The sequence below is a fragment of the Eulemur rufifrons genome, chromosome 30 (assembly GCF_041146395.1).
Source record: "Eulemur rufifrons isolate Redbay chromosome 30, OSU_ERuf_1, whole genome shotgun sequence".
Lineage (NCBI taxonomy): Eukaryota > Metazoa > Chordata > Mammalia > Primates > Lemuridae > Eulemur > Eulemur rufifrons.
In genome coordinates this window covers 128,485,069-128,507,412 of record NC_091012.1, presented here as the reverse complement: position 1 = coordinate 128,507,412, position 22,344 = coordinate 128,485,069, and the positions used below count along the sequence as shown (strand labels likewise).

Below are 22,344 nucleotides of genomic sequence, written 5' to 3'. Positions count from 1 at the left end.
GCATCTAGATTGGGGAGGGGTGGTGTAAGGCAATGTAAGACTGTCTTTTCTACCCCCATTGTTAAAGCCTATCAGAGAAATTTAACAAAGAGATTGAAATAATTAAAAAAATCAAGCAGAAATTCTGGAACTGAAGAATTCAATTAACAAACTGAGAAATACTTCAGAGTCTCTCAACAGGAGAAATGACCAAGTAGAAGAAAGAATTAGTGAACTTGAACACAGGCTACTTGAAAATCAATAGTCACAAGAGACAAAAAGAAAACAGAATAAAAAAGAATGAAGCACACCTAGAAAACAGCCTCAAAAGGGAAAATCTAAGAGTTATTGGCCCTAAAGAAGAGGCAGAGAGAGACTGGGGTAGAAAGTTTATTCAAAGAAATGACAACATTCAAATGCAGATGTCTTTATAATAGAATGTCTTTTTTTTTTTCCTTTGGGAAATACCTAGTAGTGGGATTTTTGGATCAAATGGTAGCTCTACTTTTAGTTCTGTGGATTAATAATGTGGTATATATATACCATGGAGTACTACTCAGCCATAAAAAACAATGGTGAACTAATACCCTTTGTATTATCCTGGATGGAGTCAGAGCCCATTCTTCAAAGTGAAGTATCACAGAATGGAAAAACAAACACCACATGAACTCACCATTAAATTGGCACTAATTGATCAACACTTGCATGCACATATGGAAGTAACATTCACTGGGTGTCAGGCAGGTGGGAGCGGGGAGGAGGAGATGCGTATATTCACACCTAATGGGTACAGTGTGCACTTTCTAGGGGATGGATATGCTTGTAGCTCTGACTCGGGTGATGCAAAGGAAATATATGTAACCTAAACATTTGTACCCCCATAATCTTCTGAAATTAAAAAAAAAAGAAATAATAACAGAGAACTTCCCAAACCTAGAGAAATATATCAATTATTCAGGTACAAGAAGGTCACAGAACACCAAGCAGATTTAACCCAAACAAGACTACCTCAAGGCGTTTAATAATAATCAAGCTCCCAAAGGTCATGGATAAAGAAAAGGTCCTAAGGGAAGCAAGAAAAAAATAACATATAAAGGAGCTCCAAATACATCTGTCAGCAGACTTCTCAGCGGAAACCTTACAGGCCAGGAGAGGGTGGCATGACACAAAGTGCTGAAGGAAAAAAACCTTAACCTTAAAATATCATATCCTGACGAAAATATCCTTCAAACATGAAGGAAGAATAAAGACTTTCCCAGACAGACAAAAGCTGAGGGATTTCATCAACACCAGACCTGTCCTACAAGAAATGCTAAAAGGAGTTCTTCAATCTGAAAGGAAAGGACATTAATGAACAATAAGAAAACATGTGAAGGTATACAACTCACTGGTAACAGTAAGGACACAAATATAGAATATTCTATTGCTGTAATTGCAGTGTATAAACCATTTATATCTTGAGTAAGAAGACTAAAAGATAAACCTATCAAACATAAGTATAACAAGTTTTTGAGAGACAGTATAAAAAGATACAGATGTAAACAACAAAACGTTAAAAAATGGAGGGGGGAGCAGTTAGAGTATAGAATTTCTGTTATATTTCTCTTTGCTTGTTTGTTTATAGGCAGAATTGTCATATGTTTAAAATAATTGGCTATAGAATGTTTTTTGAAAGCCTCATGGTAACTTCATGTACAACAGATACACAAAAAGTAAAAGGTAAGATATTAAAACACAGTACCAGAGAAAAATCACTTTTAACAAAGGAAGACAGGAAGGAAGGAAGGAAGAGAGGACCACAAAACAACCAGGAATCAAATAATAAAATGGCAGCAGTGAGTCCTTACCTATCAATAATAACACCGAATGTGAATCGACTAAACTCTCCAATCAAAAGACACAGAGGGGCTGAATGGATAAAAAAAACAAGACCCAATGATATGTTGTCTATAAGAAGCCCACTTCACCTACAAAGACAAATATAGACTGAAAATAAAGAGTTGGGAAAAGATATTCCATGCAAATGGAAACCAGAAAAGAGCAGGAGTAGTTATACTTACATCAGATAAAATTGACTTTAAGAACAAAACTGTAAAAACAGACAAACAAAGTCATTATATAATGATTAAAGAGTCAATTCAGCAAGAGGATATAATATTTCTAAATATATATGCACCCAACACTGGAGCAACCAAGATATATAAAGCAAATACTATCAGAGCTAAAGAGAGAGATAGACTCCAATACAATAATTGCTGGAGACGTCAACTTTCCACTTTCAGCATTGGACAGATCATCCAGACAGAAAATCAACAAAGAAACATTGGACTTAATCTACACTCTAGACCAAATGGACCTAATAGATATTTACAGAATGTTTCATCCAACAGCTGCAGAATACACATTCTTCTCCTCAGCTCATGGATCATTCTCAAAGATAGACCATACGTCAGGCCACAAAACAAGTCTTTAAAAATTAAAAAAAAAATTGAAATTCTATCAAGTATTTTCTCTGACCACAATGGAATAAAACTAGAAATGAATAACAAGAGGAACACTGGAAACTATACAAACACATGGAAATTAAACAATATGCTCCTGAGTGACCAGTGGGTCAGTGAAGAGCTTAAAAAGGAAATTAAAATATTTCTCACAACAAATGAAAATAAAAATACAGCATATCAAAACCTATGGGATACAGCAAAAACGGTAATAAGAGGACAGTTTATAGCAATAAATGCCTACATCAAAAGGGCAGAAAAGCTTCAAGTAAACCACCTAATGATGCATCTCAAAGAACTAGAAAAACAAGAGCAAATCAAACCTCAAATTAGAAGAAAATAAATAATAACAACTGGAGCAGAAATAAATGAAATTGAAACAAAAAATACAAAAGATCAATGAAATAAAAAGTTTGCTTTTGAAAAGATAAATAAAACTGACACACCTTTATTCATCCTAAGAAAAAAAAGAGAAGAGCCAAATAAACGAAATCAGAGATTAAAAACGAGACATTTCAACTGAAACTGCAGAAATTTAAAGAATCGTTAGAGACTACTATGAGCAACAACATGCCAAGAAATTGGAAAATGTAGAAGAAATGGAAAAATTCCTAGACAGATACAACCTACCAAGATTGAACCAGGAAGAAATCCAAAACCTGAATAAAACAGTAACAAGTAACAAGGTAGAAGTAGTAATTAAAAAAAGTCTCCCATCAAAGAAAAGTCCAAGACCTGATGGCTTCACTGCTGAATTCTACAAAGCATTCAAAGAACTGATACCAATCCTACTTAAACTATTCTAAAAAATCACGAAGAAGGGGATACTCCCAAACTCATTCTATGAGGCCTATATTGTACTGATAACAAAATCAGACAAAGACACAACAACAACAACAAAAAAAGAAAACTATAGCCCAAAATTGCTGATGAACATAGGATGTAAAAATCCTCAACCAAATACTAGCAAACAGAATTCAACAACACATAAATCATTTGTTATGATCAAGTGGAATTTGTCCAGGGATTCGAGGATGGTTCAACACATGTAAATAAATGTGATACATCATATCAACAGAACAAAGGACAAAAACCATATGATTATTTCAATTGATGCTGGAAAAGCATTTGATAATTGAACAACATAGTGAGACCTCATCTCTACAAAAAACAAAAAATAGAAAAATTAGCCAGGCATGGTGGCACATGCATGTAGTCCCAGCTACTTGGGAGGCTGAGGCAGGAGGATCGCTTGAGCCCAGGAGGGTGAGGCTGCAGTGCACTATGATCACACCTGTGAACAGTCACTGTATTCCAGCCTGGGAAACAAAGCAAGACCCTGTCTCTAAAAAACCATTGTATGTGTGTGTAAATTACACATTTGCTTCATTAAAAAAAACATACTGCTGATCATGGCTGACAAGTTATTACTGTCTGTTAAAGAGACAGAAAACGAGGTTGAGGGGAGGGGGCAGCATGTGAGCGGGAGCCCAAGCACAATGGAATCACTTCAATCCAGATACAATCAAAGGAGAAAGAAGGAGAATGCCAGAAAAGCAGAATGGAATTCACAGATTTAAAGATAAAATGCTGAATGCATCACCTTGGTAAGTAAGAGTTGCGTATTCACCAGGGAATAAACCCCTTAATGGCCCATCATTTGCCCAGAAGATACACAGAGAGTCAAGACAGGTAACTCAAAGGCCAGCATTTCTCATGCTCGCCTTTTCTGGCTGGCCACGCCTCATGGGACAACAGGAGCCATAACGCCGGATGGTACAAAGCCCCACCAAACTGACTCTAAATTGTCAGACTGTCTGGCAAAGGGGAGGGATGCTTACTTGGGTAGCACGGGAGAAGATGACCTCTTGGAAATGCTTCCGGAAAACTCGCATCTTCTCAGAGGGGATCCAAGGCCACCAGTGGGAGTGGAAGTTGTCACTCGCTGCCCCCTCTTCTTCTCCGTCTGTAGGGGACACAGAACAGGATAGCCACAGCCCATGACTGGCACTACCCCCCCACCCAGTTTCTAAAAATCATACCCCAGATAAAACAATGCACAGCTTTCTTTTAGAGGGATTGATAATGAAGCTATGATGCTTCACATGATGGAAGTCTTTGCAGGGAGGCACTATGAGCTCATCACATTGAGGTTACCCAGTAATGCCGGGCACAGTGGCATGTACCTGTAACCCCAACTACTCGGGAGGCTGAGGTGGGAGGATCGCCTGACCCCAGGAGGTAGATGGAGATCAGCCTGGGCAACATAGTGAGACCCCCATCTCTAAATAAATTAATTACATAATAGGTTTAAATAATTTTCAGCCTCAAATTGCAGAGATTTTGTTCTCCTTGTTATCTTGCAAAGAACTAACAACAGAATCATACTATGGTCCTGGACATATGGGAAGTGGAAAGAGTACAAAGATGTAAAATCACTACAGAAAGTTACAAGTGGGTGCGATGTGGTTATAACATCCAAGACAGTGGGCTATGGACCCTGACGGTACACATGGTATTGTGGGGACAGCAACCCAACCCGGTCCTCTACGTCTTCCCCACCACCTCCCCTGACAGAAGGCAGAAGAGAATGGACTCCAGTGCTGAGCCCACAGAAGGTGCTCACACTTTCCTGCAGTAAATCCTCCTATGGCCCCCACACCCACATCCGTCAAGCCCCTCCTACAGTAATCTACCCTATAGAGCCTGAAACATGCATTTATCTATTAAAAACCTCAGGGCCACAACGGATTTGAAAAGAAAACATGGTCTTACAAAATGCCCAATAGTATAGTCATGTGGCAGTTTTAAAGTAAGTGCACACATTATTTCATACTACTCCCTCCCTTCAATAGGTGAAGCTTAATTCTTCCCTCCCATTGAGTGGGTTGATCTGAGTGACTTTTAGTGAACAGTATATGGCAGAAGTGACAGGTTGGGCGTGAAAGGCATGGCAGCTTCCCCCTTGCACTCTCTCTTGGATCCCTTGCTTTGGGGGAAGCCAGCTGCCACATTTGGACACTCAAGCAGCCTTATGGACAGGCCCACACAGTGAGGGGCTGAGGCCTCCCGCCAACAGCCACAAGTGGGCTGTCTAAGAGGCCCAGCCAAGCTTTCAGACGATGCAGCCGTGTCCACCATCTTGACCGCACCCTCATGAAAGGCCCTGTAGCAGAACCGCCCAGCTAAGTCACTCTCGGTTTCTGACCCAAAGAACCTCTGAGTTAATATTTGTTGTTTGAAGCTGCCAAGGTTTGAGGTACTTTGTTATGCAGCAATTGGTAACTAACAAAAGTAGCACGCATATATAATTTCTAAATAAATATACGTAATTGGGGGGACCTGCTCAACATTTACTTTACTGATGGTGTCAGTGTCCCATCAAAAAATGCTTAAAGACTACTGTTGTGGGTGAAAATTGACCTAGAACCTCAGTTCTAGTTACCCTCAGAGGCAAGACTAGCTCAGAATCAGATCTGCAAAGCAGAGAAAATATTTGAAACATTTCTTCTGACTCCTGTCCTCTGGAGGGCAGACTGTAACAAGGACATCATTAAGAATTTGCTCCAAGCCACTAAGATTTAGGAGGGTCCAAAAAGTGAAATGATTTTGAAAGGTTGGGGAAAATTTTAAAGCAAATCCTTCCTTCCCTTTGAGCAGACCCTGGAGACTGAGGGCAACAGAGACCCCAGGTGAATGGCAGGAAGTAATCACATTGTCAGATAAGCCACAGTCTGGAGGAGTGGGCAGGTGGGTGGGTTTAAACCTACCGGAGAGGCCTCTGCTCCCGCAGGGGTTCCTTTTCCAGCATCTCCTGTGCCAGATGCAGATGTAGCCTTCTTCCTCTCAGCATTTCGAGTGGGAGAAGACTTGTAGGGAGATTTAAGAGAGCCAGCAGGAGCTATACGAGGACAGGTATGAAATACTAGAAAGTTATAGTATAACAGCCACAGAGACAGGGAGTGCAGATGGAAAAAGTAGGGAGAGGAGGGAGTTGGGAAGAACACACATTTCTGTTAAAATGAGACCTGGGCAATCCATATTCTCAAAATATCATACTTTATTATTGTACACAGAATGGATCCTGTCCTAAAAAAGGCTCCCATACTCAACAGTCAAGTTCATTTCAGGGTTTAGAAGTCTGTACTCTGGAGTCAGGCAGACCTGCACTGCCACCTAACAGCTGGATCAGCACGGGCAGGTTACTTAACCTCTCCAAACATCAATTTCCTTGTGTGCAGTAAAGGGTTACCATAGCAGGCCTGACTGCTTCCTTCAAAAGGCCCGCTTACAAGGCTGGCCCTTGGCCGGCATCTGGGGATGGGGATTTCAGGAGGGTTCCCACCATTAACTGGCAAGTGCTGAAACTGTTTATGTAAATAATATGGTTTATGCTGAACACTTGCTTTCCTTCGGGGAGTCTGGAATTTGGGTGTGTGCCTGGCAGGGGATGCCTACGTGATCAGCCCCCAGTAAGAACCTCGGGTACTGAGTCTCTCCAGTGAGCTTCCCAGGATGTCATTTCATGTGTTGTCACAATTTGTTGCTGGGGGAATTAAGCACGTCCTGTGTGACTCCACTGGGAGAGGACTCTTGGAAATTTGCACCTGGCTTCCTCTAGCCTTTGCCCATGTGCCTTATCCTTTTGCTGATTTTGGTCTGTCCCCTTTTACTGTAATAAATCATAGCCATGAGTACGGCTGTATGCGGAGTCCTCTGAGTCCTCCTGGCGAACCATCAAACCTGGGGGTGGTCTTGGGGACCCCTGACACAATTAGTGTCAGAAGGGGAAATTGGCAGATTGACCCAAATTCACTGAAATATGGTAAAAAGCACTGTTTGGGAAAAAGAAGGATAAAGGGGCAGAGGAGGCCGGGTGCGGTGGCTCACGCCTGTAATCCTAGCACTCTGGGAGGCTGAGGCAGGCGGATTGTTTGAGCTCAGGAGTTCGAGACCAGCCTGAGCAAGAACAAGACCCCGTCTCTACTAGAAATAGAAAGAAAGTATATGGACAGCTAAAAATATATATAGAAAAAATTAGCCGGGCATGGTGGCGCATGCCTGTAGTCCCAGCTACTCGGGAGGCTGAGGCAGGAGGATCACTTGAGCCCAGGAGTTTGAGGTTGCTGTGAGCTAGGCTGACGCCATGGCACTCTAGCCCAGGCAACAGAGTGAGACTCGGCCTCAAAAAAAAAAAAAAAAAAAAAGTAAATTTTTTAAAAATTAAAAGAAAAAAAAGGGGCAGAGGACAATGAACTTGTGGTGTCTGGGTGGCTGTGAAGTCATCCATGGTATTAAACAGTAGCCAAGGTGCTGTGTGTTGGGAAAGATAAAAAGTTCCCTGTGGAATTTGAAAGTGACCGATGCAGCCCCAAAAGAGTTGGCTCGATGGGTCCTCTGGCTGCCTGTGACCATGCTAGCTAAAGTAAGGGGGAAAGTGCAGCTCCGCTGATTGACACCTTTGGCTTTTGTTTGTCCTCCAAGTAGAAGTGGGACACAACTTCCTTGCTTTTTGCCACCAGTGGGTAGGTTGGAATTTAAACTCTTGAGTATTGGAACCAGAACAAGTCTCCATAACTGATCTTTTTTGCTGTAACTTTTGCCTAATGGAGCCTCTGGAAAAAGGGAGATGTGAAAAGAGAGGCAACTTCCAGACAGAGACATGCTTTTGGAGTTTTGAAAATCAACTAGGGGGCCAGGCGTGGTGGCTCACACCTGTAATCTTAGCACTATGGGAGGCTGAGGTGGGAAGATTGCTTGAGGTCAGTTCAAGACCAACCTGAGCAAGAGTGAGACCCCGTCTCTACTAAAAATAGAAAAATTAGCTGGGCATGGTGGCATGTGCCTATAATCCGAGCTACTAGGAAGGCTGAGGCAGGAGGATCGCTTGGGCCCAGGAGTTGGAGGTTACAGTGAGCTATGATAATGCCACTGCACTCTAGCCGGGTGACAGAGAGAGATTCTGTCTACCAAAAAAGAAAAAAAAATCAACTAGAGACCATTCTAGATATGGAACAGCCCTCCATGGGGCCCGAAACTGTGAAAACATCCTGGATGCTGGACTGTCCTGGTCACATACAAGCGCCCACAGGACAGTGTGTATTCTCTGATGGGACCATCTAAAACCAAGCTGCTCACTGGCTCTGTATTTCTGATGCAAAGCCTGACCACATTCCCAACTTGTGATTCCTGTAAAAGCTATGAGTTAAGAAGGGACATCACAGACAATGTGACCCCCCCCCCCCCGGGGGAATGTGTCACTGCTGTTGACAACTTGTGTTCGAACAACAGAGAGCCTGACTCTACTTCCCTCACTTTTCTCCCAGTCACACACACCTTAGCAAGGCAACTTGTTAAATGCAGCTGTTCTCAGAAAGGGAGTGATCTTTTCAAGGCTGTTCACTGTATGAATGATCAGGATGAAAAGGAGAGAAAGTAATACAAACCTATTCTGAAAATTTAGAATTTTGTCCTAATACCCAAACATGATGTGTTTTTCTGGTTAAGTTGGATAAAATTTGTTTTGTTTTGTTTTTTATAAAAATACTTTTGTCCTTTCTTTGAAAAGCCTGGGTGAGAGTAGGGGAATGAGAGAGAAAATGCGAAGTTTTGATTACTGACTAGGACATGGAAAAAAACAACAAAACCTGGCACTTGCGGTGGCATAGGGGAGGGGAAGGACAACATTTGCGATCCGATTTCCGGAAGCACTCCTGGAAGCTCTTCCCTCTTCGTGAAGGAAAACTCTCCATGGTGCTGCAAATGCCTTGGATTCAGACCAACAGCTGAGCCTAGATGGCTGGCACGTGACAGCGCTGACTGTGAGCTGGCAGGGGTGGGCCAGCTGCTGCATGTCCCCACAGAACTCTTCCAGATGCTGTGCACATTTGCCAGGCAGAAGTAGGGTCGCTGACAGAACTGTTTGGGACTGATGACCTCAGGAGGCCCCTTAAACCAGGACTGAACCAAATCACTTGCACTGGACTGGGCACCCTGGGGTGGAAGGCGCCATGTGGGAAGCCGCACCGGGGCTGCCTGGCCAATGCACACCCTGCTCGGGGCACCCTAACATGGTCAGCTCCGTTTCCAGGGCACCAAACGAATGCCCGGGGATTGTACTTCTTGTGCGTGCCATGACTATCACGATACTGCTTCAGCCCTGGAAGGTGTTCGGGTCAGCTTCAACTCACTGGCCGGAGCTGTGCTGGGTCTAAGTCGATGCCTCGGGCCAAGGAAAAAGATTCATACAGCAACTGATCGAGGAAGTCACCTGGCTGTCCACGGCAGACTTTTATGGTTAATGGATTTGCTTTAACTGCTCAGTCCAGAATCCCGAAAGAACATAACTGAGATCAATACTGTAGGTGGGTCTCGCCCTGCTATGTGGAGTCCTATTGATAATCTTCTGTAAAGGCGCCTGGGCCAAGGGATCAAGCGGGTAGACTGTGAGTAAACTGTGCAAAAAAGAGTTAATATAGAAGGCCTGACTGCTGTCGCCAGAAAGGCCTGCTTACAAGGTTGGCCCTTGGCCTGCATCTGTGAACTCCGATTTTGGGAGGGTTCTACCATTAACTGAAGAGGGGCTCACTGTGCCTAAGCTGTTTGTACAAACAATATGGTATATGCTGAATATCTGCTTTCCTTTCAGGAACCTGGAATTTGGGTATGTGCTGGGCAAGGGGTACATGTGACCAGCCCTCAGGAAGACCCTGGGCATTGAGTCTCTAACAAGCTTCCCTGGTTGGCACCATATCATTCATTCATGCTGTCACAACTCACTGCTGGGGGAAAGGCATCCTGAGTGGCTCCACTGGAAAGGACTCTGTCTGGAAGCTTGTGCCTGGTCTTCCCTGGACTTTGTTCCATGTTCCTTTACTGATTTTGCTGTACATCTTTTTATTGTAATAAATCATAGGTGAGTACAAATATATACTGAGTCCCGTGAGTCCTCCTAGCAAATCATTGATCCTGGGGTCAGTCTAGGGAGCCCTGGTACATTCTTCATTCTCAAAATGGGGATACTTCCTACTTGGTAGGGCTTTTTGTTTGTTTGAGATATAATTCATATACCATAAAATTCATCCTTTAAGAAATGTACGGTTTGGTGGTTTTTGGTATATCACAAGGCTGTGCAACCATAATCACAGTCTAATTCCAGAACATTTTCAAAAACACTAAAGATCAAGAAACTCTTTATCCAATAAGTAGTCACTCCCTCTTCTTCCCTCCCCCAGTCTTTGACAACCACTCATCTATTTTCTGTCTCTATGGGGATTTGCCTATTTCAGACATTTAATATAAATGGAATCATATAATTTGTGGCCATTTGTGACTGGTTTCTTGCACTTAGCATAATGTTTTCAAGGTTCATCCATCTTGTAGCATGTATCAGTACTTTATCTCTTTTTATAGCTGAATAATATTCTACTTTATGGATATATCACATTTTGTTTATCCATTCATCTGTTGATGAATATTTGAGTTGTTTCCACTTTGTGGCTATTTTGAACAAATTGCTGCATAAAAATATGGTTTTAATTTCCTTGGCTCTACACCTAGGAGTGGAATTGCTGAGTCATAATGGTAACTCCGTGTTAAACTCTGTGAGGAACTGTCAGATTGTTTTCCTATGTTCCCACCAGCAGTATATGAGGGTCCAATGTCTCCACACCTTCATCAGCACTTGTTATTTCCCCTTTTAAGAAAATTTTAGCCAACCTAGTAGGTGTGAAGTGATATCTCACTGTGGTTTTGATTTGCATTTCCCTAATGATTAATGATGTTGAGCATTTTGTCATGTGCTCATTGGCTGTTTGTATATCTTCTTTGCAAAAATAGTATAACTGTCTGGAAGCAGCTAAAACTAGGTAGAGATTTTACGTCATATATATGTCATCACACTGAATATAATATCTTGGGAATGGAGACTAGACCTGACCTTATGTGGATATAGCATTGATCATTTGCAAACAAAGAGAATGCCAGTCCTCACTAATCTTGACATGAGGCTTTGATCTGCTTTGATAAAGGTCTGGTCCAGTGTTTCTCAGATTTTAACGTGCAGGTTGGGTGGGCCCTGAGAGTCAGCCTTCCTACCAAGCCCCCACATGATGCCGTTACTGGTCCCTGGACCACCATTTGAGTAGTAAGACTCTAGACATTTGTTGAGTGCTTACTCTGTACCAATCATTGTGCTACCTCAGTTGCATGCATTGTCTCATTTAATCCTCATAACAGGCCGGGCGCGGTGGCTCACGCCTGTAATCCTAGCACTCTGGGAGGCCGAGGTGGGCGGATCGTTCGAGCTCAGGAGTTCGAGACCAGCCTGAGCAATTAGCGAGACCCCACCTCTACTAAAAATAGAAAGAAATTATATGGACAGCTAAAAATATATATAGAAAAAATTAGCCGGGCATGGTGGCGCATGCCTGTCGTCCCAGCTACTTGGGAGGCTGAGACAGGAGGATCGCTTGAGCTCAGGAGTTTGAGGTTGCTGTGAGCTAGGCTGACGCCACGGCACTCACTCTAGCCTGGGCAACAGAGTGAGACTCTGTCTCAAAAAAAAAAAAAAAAATAATCCTCATAACAATTTAAAATAACTCTATTTTATAGATGAGCAAACTGAGGCTTAGAGAAGTTAATTAACTTACCCAAAATGCTAAGAGTGAGTAAGTGGTAGGGCAGGTTATGGGACTCCAGAGGCTGTGGTCTACAGGCTACTTCACCAAACCATCTCTTAAGAAAAGTCTACTAACCTCCATAGCTCATCAAGTGGATTTTTTTTTTTCCTAATGTACATGCCCTGAGTCATAAAATAATTTACTCACCTCTATGACACTTAAAAAAACATAGAACAGCAAAACACTGGTGGGGAGAAAATGTTATTAACCACAGAAGACATTTCACAAAGCCAGCAAGTGGAAGCAAAATACGAAAATTCAGGAATAAATCATAGGCTGACCAACACCTCCTCGGGCATTTTCCTTGGTGTCACCAGCTTGGCCTCTTTTACCTGAGTCACTGGCCTGCTCAGAGAGCATAAGTGCACTTCTGCTTCTGGCTAAAGAAGCCTGTGTGGGTGTCAACAGTCGCATAACAAGAAAGGTTTCCATGGGACTAAGGTGCGTGCGATGAGCTGAGGGATGGAATCAAATGAAAATTTTAAAAAGCAAAATAAAAACAAAATAAAATGTTTAAACAATACAGTGGCTGATGCAAATTAACTTTTGGGTGGCAGAACAAATGTGGAAAATAAAAATATTCTAATGAAGGATGGTTTTAGAGTTTGTCATAGTAAAATAAAGCAAATGATATGTCATTTAGAGTTTGGGACAGTGCGTCAATTCTCTTGAGTGCCACAATTCACTCAGTGTGTTATTACGGTACAGTAACTGTATCACTCAAAGAGAATCAGCCCACCTCCCAAGATGTAATATGGACTCAAGAAATCATTTACTCACCAAGTAAATCTAACATTGAAAAACAGATTATGCCTACATAACACTTGTTTTAGGTCCTCTGTTAAGACATATTTCACAACATATTGATTTTTTAAATGAAATATGTCATCCTATAATAATTTAAAGATACATCCTTTCACACTTTTTCCACATATAAGGCCAACAATTAAGTGAGAAGCACACAAAAAAACATCCAACTGATTATCAGCTTTAACGAAAGATAATAGTATTCATAATCTAAAATTCAATTACTGGAATATTTTGATCATTTTGCAATGTACTATATGGCAATAGATTAACTTTTCCATTACTCTGTATTCTTTGGGTGCCTAATAACTAGCAAATAGTTTGGGGATTAAAATTTTTCAATTTATAATCCATAAGCAGATAATTCAGTTGTCAACAATCTGTAACAACATACTGCCATCTTTATATATTAATCAATGCAAGAATGAATTTAACATCAATCTAGAACCATGTGAATTAATGAAAACATATGGAATACACTTGCTAATGGAATAGCTATGTAGAGTTAAGCATGTAGGTTTTTTCTCGTCCAGCTCTTAATTACTTCTAGGTTCCTGGTGCTTACCCACGAACTTCATCAGAGATCAGCAGTGCTACGACACTTACAGGGTCCCTAACACACATGACATGCCTCTGGTATGGAAGTGCAAGGTCAATGCCAGTGAAACCAACCAGGAAGGCACACCAGCCTCTGCCAAGTCACAAACATCCTCCTGCTTGACACCTCGGTGATGACTTGATGTGCTAAATACTCCATTGGCACCTGACACTTCAGTGTTGCTTTAAAACATGCATTTAGTGCATGGAGAGCTTCCCTCCCTTTCTTAACCTAAACCCTCTGAAAAGTATAAATTCAGACTTTTAGTCACTTATCTGAGCCTCTGTTAGAACACGGACCATGTTAAATCTACTCAGGTTCCGGAACTGGCACATGTCCTCTGCACATCATCTCCCACCTCAAAACAGAGTGTCTGAAAAGGCCACCCATCCATTTCCTCTGTTAGAGGCCTCATATTTATTAGTTCTGCACTTCTGTTTTCATCTACAAAATGGGCAGGCCTGCAAACCACAGATGACTGCAGAGCCCATTTTTTCACATATCTGAGCCTCCCGCATAACTCTGACTCATCACTTCTGCTCTTTCTGGCTAATCAACTGCATCCCATCACTGACTGGGCAGTTACTTTTTTTTTAATTCTTTCTCTTTTTTATAGCTCATTTGCACTGAAGGACTCTGGGCAGTTATTTTTCTAACGGTCACATCTGCCCACTGGTCGATTAATTCCTGGGCAGGATAACTCCTATATGCAATGAGGAAAATGGAACAGTCTTTCAGATTGGGAGATATCATTACTTCCTGTCCCTATTCAACAACGAACTGGCCCTAAAGAGCACTACCACTTTCCAAAGTCCCTTTAGCGAGGCCCTAGGGCTCCTACATTCAGACCACAAGGCTAGGACAATGGTGGTATTTGCAGAAGGCTCAAGAGGGAGCTCTCACAAAGGCCAGTGTTAGGACGCTCACACCAGAAACAAACTGGAGAGACCAGGTCTACATGTTCACTTGCCTCGGTCTGGGGAATAGGATATTGCCACGGTGGATGAAGACAGGCGTTTACTCATGGGAGGCTCCGTCTGCTTTGGCAAATTCATGGTTGATGTTGAAAGTTTGTCACATGCTGCAGAGAAACGCATTAAAGACATTGGTATTCACACCACTGTAGACTGAGAGACACATATCCCAAAGTGTGCTTCCTGTCCTCATCCACACACCTTCTAAATGCTGTGGCACAGCACGAGCTGCTTCCATCATCCTGGCATCTCATGATCCTAATCTGGAAATGCCCAGGCTACAGCAGCCTCTGGTCATCAGCAAGATCTCTGCAATTTTTTCACCGTGCTGTTCTCTTCAATTTCCAGTGTTCAACCTCACTAAACCGTTCGACTAAAGCCATGCTTATTAATCCCACCAGCAATTCATTTGGTATCCAGGGATTTTTAAGTATATTCACATCACATAAAACAAAACCAACCTGGACTCAGAGATAAATCACCACTAGGAGCCGTTCTATGGTCTGACTGAGATTGCGTGTGCTGAAACTGAACTTTTTCTGAAGGTTATCTGTAGCTCAGGTTGGAGGGAGACGGAATTTGTAATGTGAGGAGTTGTGTTTAAAGCAGAAAAGCCTTTAGCAGTTGGTTTTCATCCTCTTAGTAATGGATGGGCTCAAAATGGCCCTCTCACAAATTCTTTAACTGTTTAAGGTTAGGATTTTAACACGTGCCTCTAGGTTTGGTGTTCTCATGGTCCAGTCATTATTTCAGACTGGTTTCTAAATCAAACCATCACAGCAAACAAAGAGGTGCTGACAGTGCCCTGCCAAGCTATGCTGAAGCCTGGGGCAAAAGGAAAAATGTGTCCCCCTGGCTATAGAGGAAGCAAGCTCATCAGTAATACGTTCAAAGTCTACTCCTCTGCTCATCTTGTTTTCAAATAAGAGAACTGCCACGGTTGACAATTTCTGCTGACCAAGTGATGATCTTAATTTTTAATTAAGCTAAAGTAAAAGTATAATATTATTATTATATTATTAAATTCGGTTTGGGGATAAATAAGATATTTAAACTTGAAATAATGTGAGTTTTAATATTCTTACTTTTCAATTTTTCAGTATTTTTTAATGTTCTGGAAAAAAATTAAGCAGTAGAAATGATATAAAACCATGTACATAGGGGTGCACATTCCCCCCCCTTTCTTATTATTATTTTTTTTTTTTTCAAAAACCAACCTGTGCGACCAGACACATTTTCCCTTTTGCCTGAGATTCTGCTACGGCTCAGCATAGCACTGGTCTTTAGACATTCGATATTTCATTTATTATGGATTGGTTTGGATTAATTTTGATTTTTTAAAAATATCACATTAGGCTGGGCGCGGTGGCTCACGTCTATAATCCTAGCACTCTGGGAGGCCAAGGCGGGTGGATCGTTTGAGCTCAGGAGTTCGAGACCAGCCTGAGCAAGAGCGAGACCCCGTCTCTACTAAAAATAGAAAGAAATTATATGGACAGATAAAAATATATATAGAAAAATTAGCCGGGCATGGTGGTGCATGCCTGTAGTCCCAGCTACTAGGGAGGCTGAGGCAGGAGGATTGCTTGAGCCCAGGAGTTTGAAGTTGCTGTGAGCTGGGCTGACGCCACAGCACTCTAGCCAGGGCAAGAGAGTGAGACTCTGTCTCAAAAAAAAAATTTGGCATTAAAATATTCTTTATTTTGATTATTGAGATTTTTGGCACCCCCTTAAATTGTGTGCCTGAGTCAAGTACTGCACTCACCTCATCCTGGGCCTGGCCCTGCGTGCTGACTCCCAGTGAGTGCCACATGGAGTCACTCTACCTGTACCTCTGTGGGGGCAGGCCAGCGCCCACACTACAGGCAACTCCGCCCTTGCAGCAAAATCTCTGCTACTAAGCACCATCAATAAGGATTATTCTTTGTCAAAGGAATGCCAGGAACCAAGGACATTTATTCCTACTGCTACTGTGACCTTCTGCATTGCTGATAAATACTACATTCCTCTTACATCTTGTTTTTTCTTTGCCAGCTGAAGATGGGCTGAATTTCTAAAGTTATTATTAAATAGGAACAAAGTTTTGCCAGTTCTGTTCTTGATCTAGACCATAAAGATTTCCCAGGCCTGTATCCAAAACAGAGATCCTATTAGAGAGCGATGAAATCCAGCACAAAGCCAAATTATCTAATTTTGGGGATCCCCGGGGTTAGCAATGATAAACTCCCTGCCACTCCCTCTCAAACACCTCTGCAGGAATCCATCACGTTAACACCAAGCCCAAGTATTCCACTCAGAACTCTGTGTGATTACAGGTTTGCTAACCAGAAGTGATCAGACTGCTCTACTACTTAATGCCTAAAACAGATACATAATGAGATTTCTAAAGCTCTAGATGTGTAAAAATCAAACACCGACGAGATTTACAAGGCGAAAGTTAGTGAGCTGAGGGTGAAATGTCTCCGGGGCACTCAGATGTAAGGCATGCACAGCTCCACGATGACAGAGGAACAAAGAAATATGGGCATGTCATTCACATCTCTAGAAAAAAAGTTGTAACGGGTCGGACCAAGAAATCAATTGTAAAAGTATTTGAGACAGACATGGTGATGGAGGAGGGTGATCAGAGCACGACAGCTATCACAAAACACCATGGCACGGTGACGCTCGGGTATACCGTTGGCGGACTCGGCAGCTGCGGCAGTGGTCCCTGCATCCGGAGGGAGGGTGCTGGCTGCTAAACCTAGAGGAGGGGGTGGGGTATTTCCTGATTCACCTACACAGCAAAAAAAAAATCAGAGCAAAGAGAGGTAAAAGAAAAATAAAGAGTCCCAATTTCTTATTTTTAAGTTTCTAATTAAGAAATTAGAAAAAGTAACTGAAATAGGCTGTTGACTTCTCACAAACGAAAAATAAAGTATATGCACTGCCAAAAGGTTAAAAGCACAATATAGCTAAGTCAAGAAACTCTCCCATAAACTTAAACCCATGTGCTCACAGAAAGAATTAGTATTCAACTCCTGCATAATAGAATGCTAATATCGCTGAAACGCAGTGAGACACTGAAAAGAAGGAAAAGCCACCCAGAGACTAGTAACAATCCGTACGTTAAATTAAACACTGGAAAATTTAAAGATGAGTATGAACTGGATAATGAAATAAGTCACCTTGAAACAAAATCAAAAGAGCAACAAAAATTTAAAATGAGGCAGGAAAAAGCCCAGCCCTCTTTTGAGGGTCACTGCTGTTCTGCCTTTTCCCGGTCATGTCTAGAGTGGTGGTGACTGAGCCTCCTGCAGTTTCCCTCCCCTGAAATCAGGCCACCTCTGGGCTGCCAGCTGAGTCCGGCTCCCCAGGCTCTGTATTCAGTGTCTTTGCTTTTCTTTTGCTCTCCCTCAATGCCCAGTTACTGTACCAACTGCTGTTTGCTAGCAAGAAGAATGCACAGATTCCCTTCATAAGAAATGCACACACAGGAAGCTTGGCAGTTTTAAACATCACATCTGAAAATGGTACCTGCAAAGCTGTGCATAGCATCCCCCAGATCCTGCGGGGACCCGGCCGTGCCCATGATCTCCTGCCTGCCCCACGATCCCCCACCAGGGCCCTGCAATGCAGGGAGAGCCCTACACTCACCATCACGTCCTCCGGGCGCCGTGGCCAGCGATGCTCCCCACGAACACTTCTTCTTCAGCTCCAGCTGCTGCGTGCGTTCCATGGACCGGCGCATCATCGCCTCCAGCCGCTCCTGCCCAGTTCACGCAAGGCGGCAGTGTCAGCTGAGAACAAGATTAACCACCCAGCCCCACTGCGCCGCCTCCTCAGTGTGCGGTGCAGGGTGAGTCACCAAATGGGGCTTTCTGTGCTTAGCATCCAAAACCCAGCACACGTGCTCTCTCCACCACAGCAGCCCGTTCTTAGTGGGTGGAGAGTAAACAATGCAGCTAGGCTAGCGCTGGCTGCTGAACACGAACACCGGAACACCGAACACCGTGTCCCCTCCCTGTCCCTCCCTGGGGAGAAGCTGCCTTAAGGATAATGCCCAGCAAGCATTAACTCCTTGAGGCCTGTCTCAAGCCCCATTTTGCCCTATCCACTAGGAGAACTGGAATTTTGCTCCAGAACCAACTGCATCCTCTCTAGTTGAAAGCATAAAACATTCTGATATGAGGAAATTTAAATTAAAATATAATTCTGAGTTTTCATAGCCTTAAACATAACTTTTTAGGGTGACACATGACATTGAGATCTATTTTGCAAAGCCCCGTGTTTATCTTAGAACTTCTTATAGGGGAATCAATTGTTTTCTATATTTTAACACTTTTCGGCTACATACTGTTTTCCAGATAATATTGCATGTTTCAAAATTTAAGAGAGACAAGAGTAGGGAGACTTCTAGCCACAAAATAAAGCATCCATGCATTGCCAGAGTTAGGGGTTTAGGGAGGGGTGGGAAGATAGACCCAACAATTTTTAATCAGAAGAGAAAACAACCACCAGGCTTTTCTCTTAACAAGATTTATCAAAAGCACTCTCCTGTATTACCTAAATTGTCATTTTTATAAAGTTGTCCTTAGTACTGGAATGAAGGTGTTCTAATTCTGCACTCCCCACCAGCTCGATGACACTGCAAATACCAACTCCTCTCCCCGCCTCCACTAAGCAAGGCTGGCAGTTACAATGACACCCTTTAACCCTCAGAAAACCCAACCCTGAGGTGCTCCAGGAACTGGGCTAATTCTAGCCTGACTCCAAAACAAAAAGATACAATTTTCTCATGGCTTAAAAACAAACAAACAAAATTAATTTAGGACAGCACCAGCTGAGTAACCATGACTTTAAAGATCAGGAAAAGGCTCTTTCATGTCACTTACTAGACATACATAAAGGTCACTTAGTAGGTATCTGGATTTATTCCTTTTGTCTATACCAGAGGGATGAGATGAGCATTTGGTTTCTCCGCATCTTAGCCTCCTCTGCATAATTTTTCTCTGAATAGCACTTTGCTAAGAGACTGCCTCTCCAGGGACCTGTGAGCAGAAAGGGGGATTTTTTGCCTCCTGTCTCATATTTGTATTGGCTATTAATTGTGCTCTGTTTTTGGCCTGAGACTCTATAATCATGAGTGTGCATTTCCTGGCAGAGCCCTGTCCTCACGACCCTGGCCCATTAAATATGATGGCCAACGCTGGCAGTCTGCCCGATAAAAGCTGGGGCATGGAGGGAACAGAATTCCTCCACCATTTGATGCTTGAAGTATGGCCACTCAAGACTAAGGCTGAACGGTATTTCATTACATGGATTTAACATAACGTAGTTAACCACTGACCTAATTTAAGTGTTGAAACCTTTCACCCTAGAGTGAATTTAGTATTGGGTGGGTTATGGTAGATTTCCTACATGCCAGAAGGACCTCACAAGATAGTCCCTTCTTTACTATGGGACCAATGAGAATGAAGAACACTGAGACTCACTAAGCCAGCCTCACCACTAAGCAGCTATCTGGGGGCATAATTATAAGGGGATGCTCACTTAAAGCCAGACCTACCCTGAACTGTTCAGTTACCTTTAGAAAAACTACCTCTGCCATCCACCTCCAGTCCACGGAGCTGTTCCAAGTTCTACCCCTGGAGATTCATTCCTTTGGATCTTGAGTAGATTGATGAAAGTATAGCTACCTCTGAGAGAAAGACACAATCACTTTGTCTGGCCCACTTTTGGAGAGGTGATGCAAAAGAGGTAGTAAACTTCTCTCTTGAGCCAACAGAGCTGGAGCCCATTCTACTAAGTGAAGTATCCCAAGAATGGAAAAATAAGCACCACATGTACTCACCATCAAATTGGTATTAATTGATCAAGACTTATGTGCACATATAGTGGTAACATTCATTGGGTGTCGGGCAGGTGGGAAGGGGGAGGAGGGGATGGGTATAGTCACACCTAATGGGTGCGTTGTGCACCATCCGGGGGATGGACACGCTTGAAGCTCTGACTCAGGTGGGGCAAAGGCAATATATGTAACCTAAACATTTGTACCCCCCTAATATGCTGAAATAAAAAATTAAAAGAAAAAAAAAGAGATGGTAAAGCTGTAAGAGAAGAGGATTTATAGAATCCAAAAGAAGTCAAAATGGGGTGGGGTGATTTAAACATGTCAAAAACAAAACTTGTCCACTGTACTCTTATTACAGGTTAGTCCTGTATAGGTCATATGCCTCATGTTCATATGGACCTTTCTGTTCCTTCATGTGATGAAATGGAAAGAATTCTAGATTTGGAGTCAGGAGGTAAGGATTCAAGTCTCATCTCTGCCTGCCACTTTTTAGCCCTGTGATCTTGAGCTAATCATTTCACATTCTTGGGCTTTAGTTTCCTCACCTGTAAAATGGGGATGATCTTACCTATGTCACCAGATCACTCTAAATCTATGCAATCATGACTAGCATGTGGTGAGTCCTTAACCAATGCTAACTGAACTTGAATTTGAAGAGGAGGATTATTAACAGGACACTTTAGACCAGTGGTTCTCAAACTTAAGGGTTCATGCGTCAGAATTCCCTGGGCAGCCCGTTAAAATGCAGGCTGTTGGAGTTTTTCCCCAGGGCTTCTGAGTCAGTAGGACTGGGGTGGAGCCTGCTGAGAATCTGCATTTCTAACAACTTTCCAGGTGCTTCTAGTCCTGGGACCTCACAGTGAGACCCACTGGTTAGAGCAAGGGCTGGGCATGAGAAAGCGAGCAAGAGAAAATCCCATCACATCAGAAAAACACCATTAATAAATATTAGAAGTGTAGACTCCAGTTCCTGCCAAGTTTTGGTTCTCCCAAGTAGCATCTGATCATCATCAGAGGACGGAGAAAGAGCAAGGCAAATTCTTATCCCTAGAACATCCCTATTGGGTAGGGCTTAGTGCAAGGAAGAAAGGAAGGAGCCTCGTCCCTGACTCCTTGAGCTTTGGCTCTAAATCTGCCTGGGTGAACTTGGAGAAACATGACCAAGGTGACCTGTTGAGCTCGCTGAGCAGTACAGGCAAGGCCCAGACAGCAGTCTCCGGCACGAGTAGGAGGTGGCTGTACCTTTTCCACTGCTCTTACTATATGAGTTCTGGGGATGACATTGCAGGAGCAAGCCCCCAGTGATCCTCAGCAGGGCCCTGGAAGGGGGCCTTTCTCTCTGCAAACAGATGTCCACACCTGCCTTGACACAGACATGAGGGGTTACCAAGAGCAACATCATGGCAACCACAGGGACATGGAGCCAGGGCAGGGCTGGTGGGGGTCAACAGGCCTCTGATGAGCTCCTAAATATCAGATCCAGGGAGGTAGGTCTAGCTGGGTAACACAAACACTTTCCAACAGTCTAGAGAAGCAAAATGGCTTACAAAACAATCTTCCTGCAGAGGCTTTTCTCTGTTTGACAGAGACAGAGCATGACAAAAAGAACTTAAATCCGATACTGAGAAGAGAACAGAGAATCTCTACAGCCAGGCAACGAGCAGGCAGCAAGCCCTCCTGGAGCTCTCCTTGAAACCACGGGGGCCAGCACAGAGGCTTTCCCTCGGAGAGGGGCTGCCGCAGTATGGGTCTATCCCTTCTCCCTAAAGGTCACCCGTGACAATTCTAAACAGGCCTCTGTAGTGACAGAGCACCCGCTCTAACGTGGTTAATGGGCCAGCCTGCGTGTGGCAAGTCCCTAAGCTATCCCTGGGTCTACCGGGACCCTGAAGGCAGGAGCAGGTGGCAGAAGAAGGCTGCTGCTGCCTTCAGTTGCTACACAACCGCAGGAGGCCCAGCTCTCAACCCTGCC

At 43.1% G+C, this 22,344-nt stretch overlaps 1 protein-coding gene across 3 annotated transcripts in view; it reads right to left on the bottom strand.

The window, feature by feature from the left end:
- The window catches only part of MAP7D2 (MAP7 domain containing 2), a 101,695-nt gene that overhangs the window by 25,727 nt on the left and 53,624 nt on the right, over window positions 1-22,344 (bottom strand). Inside the window, exons 4-8 of one of the 3 annotated variants that reach the window (XM_069463338.1) lie at window positions 18,176-18,287; window positions 14,536-14,646; window positions 12,493-12,615; window positions 6,251-6,405; window positions 4,322-4,446 (exon numbers count right to left, since the gene is read on the bottom strand). In XM_069463338.1, coding sequence (XP_069319439.1) covers window positions 4,322-4,446; window positions 6,251-6,405; window positions 12,493-12,615; window positions 14,536-14,646; window positions 18,176-18,287 — 626 coding nt within the window. The remainder of the gene's footprint in view (window positions 1-4,321; window positions 4,447-6,250; window positions 6,406-12,492; window positions 12,616-14,535; window positions 14,647-18,175; window positions 18,288-22,344) is intronic. The other 2 variants (XM_069463339.1, XM_069463341.1) reach the window with 2 other exon arrangements.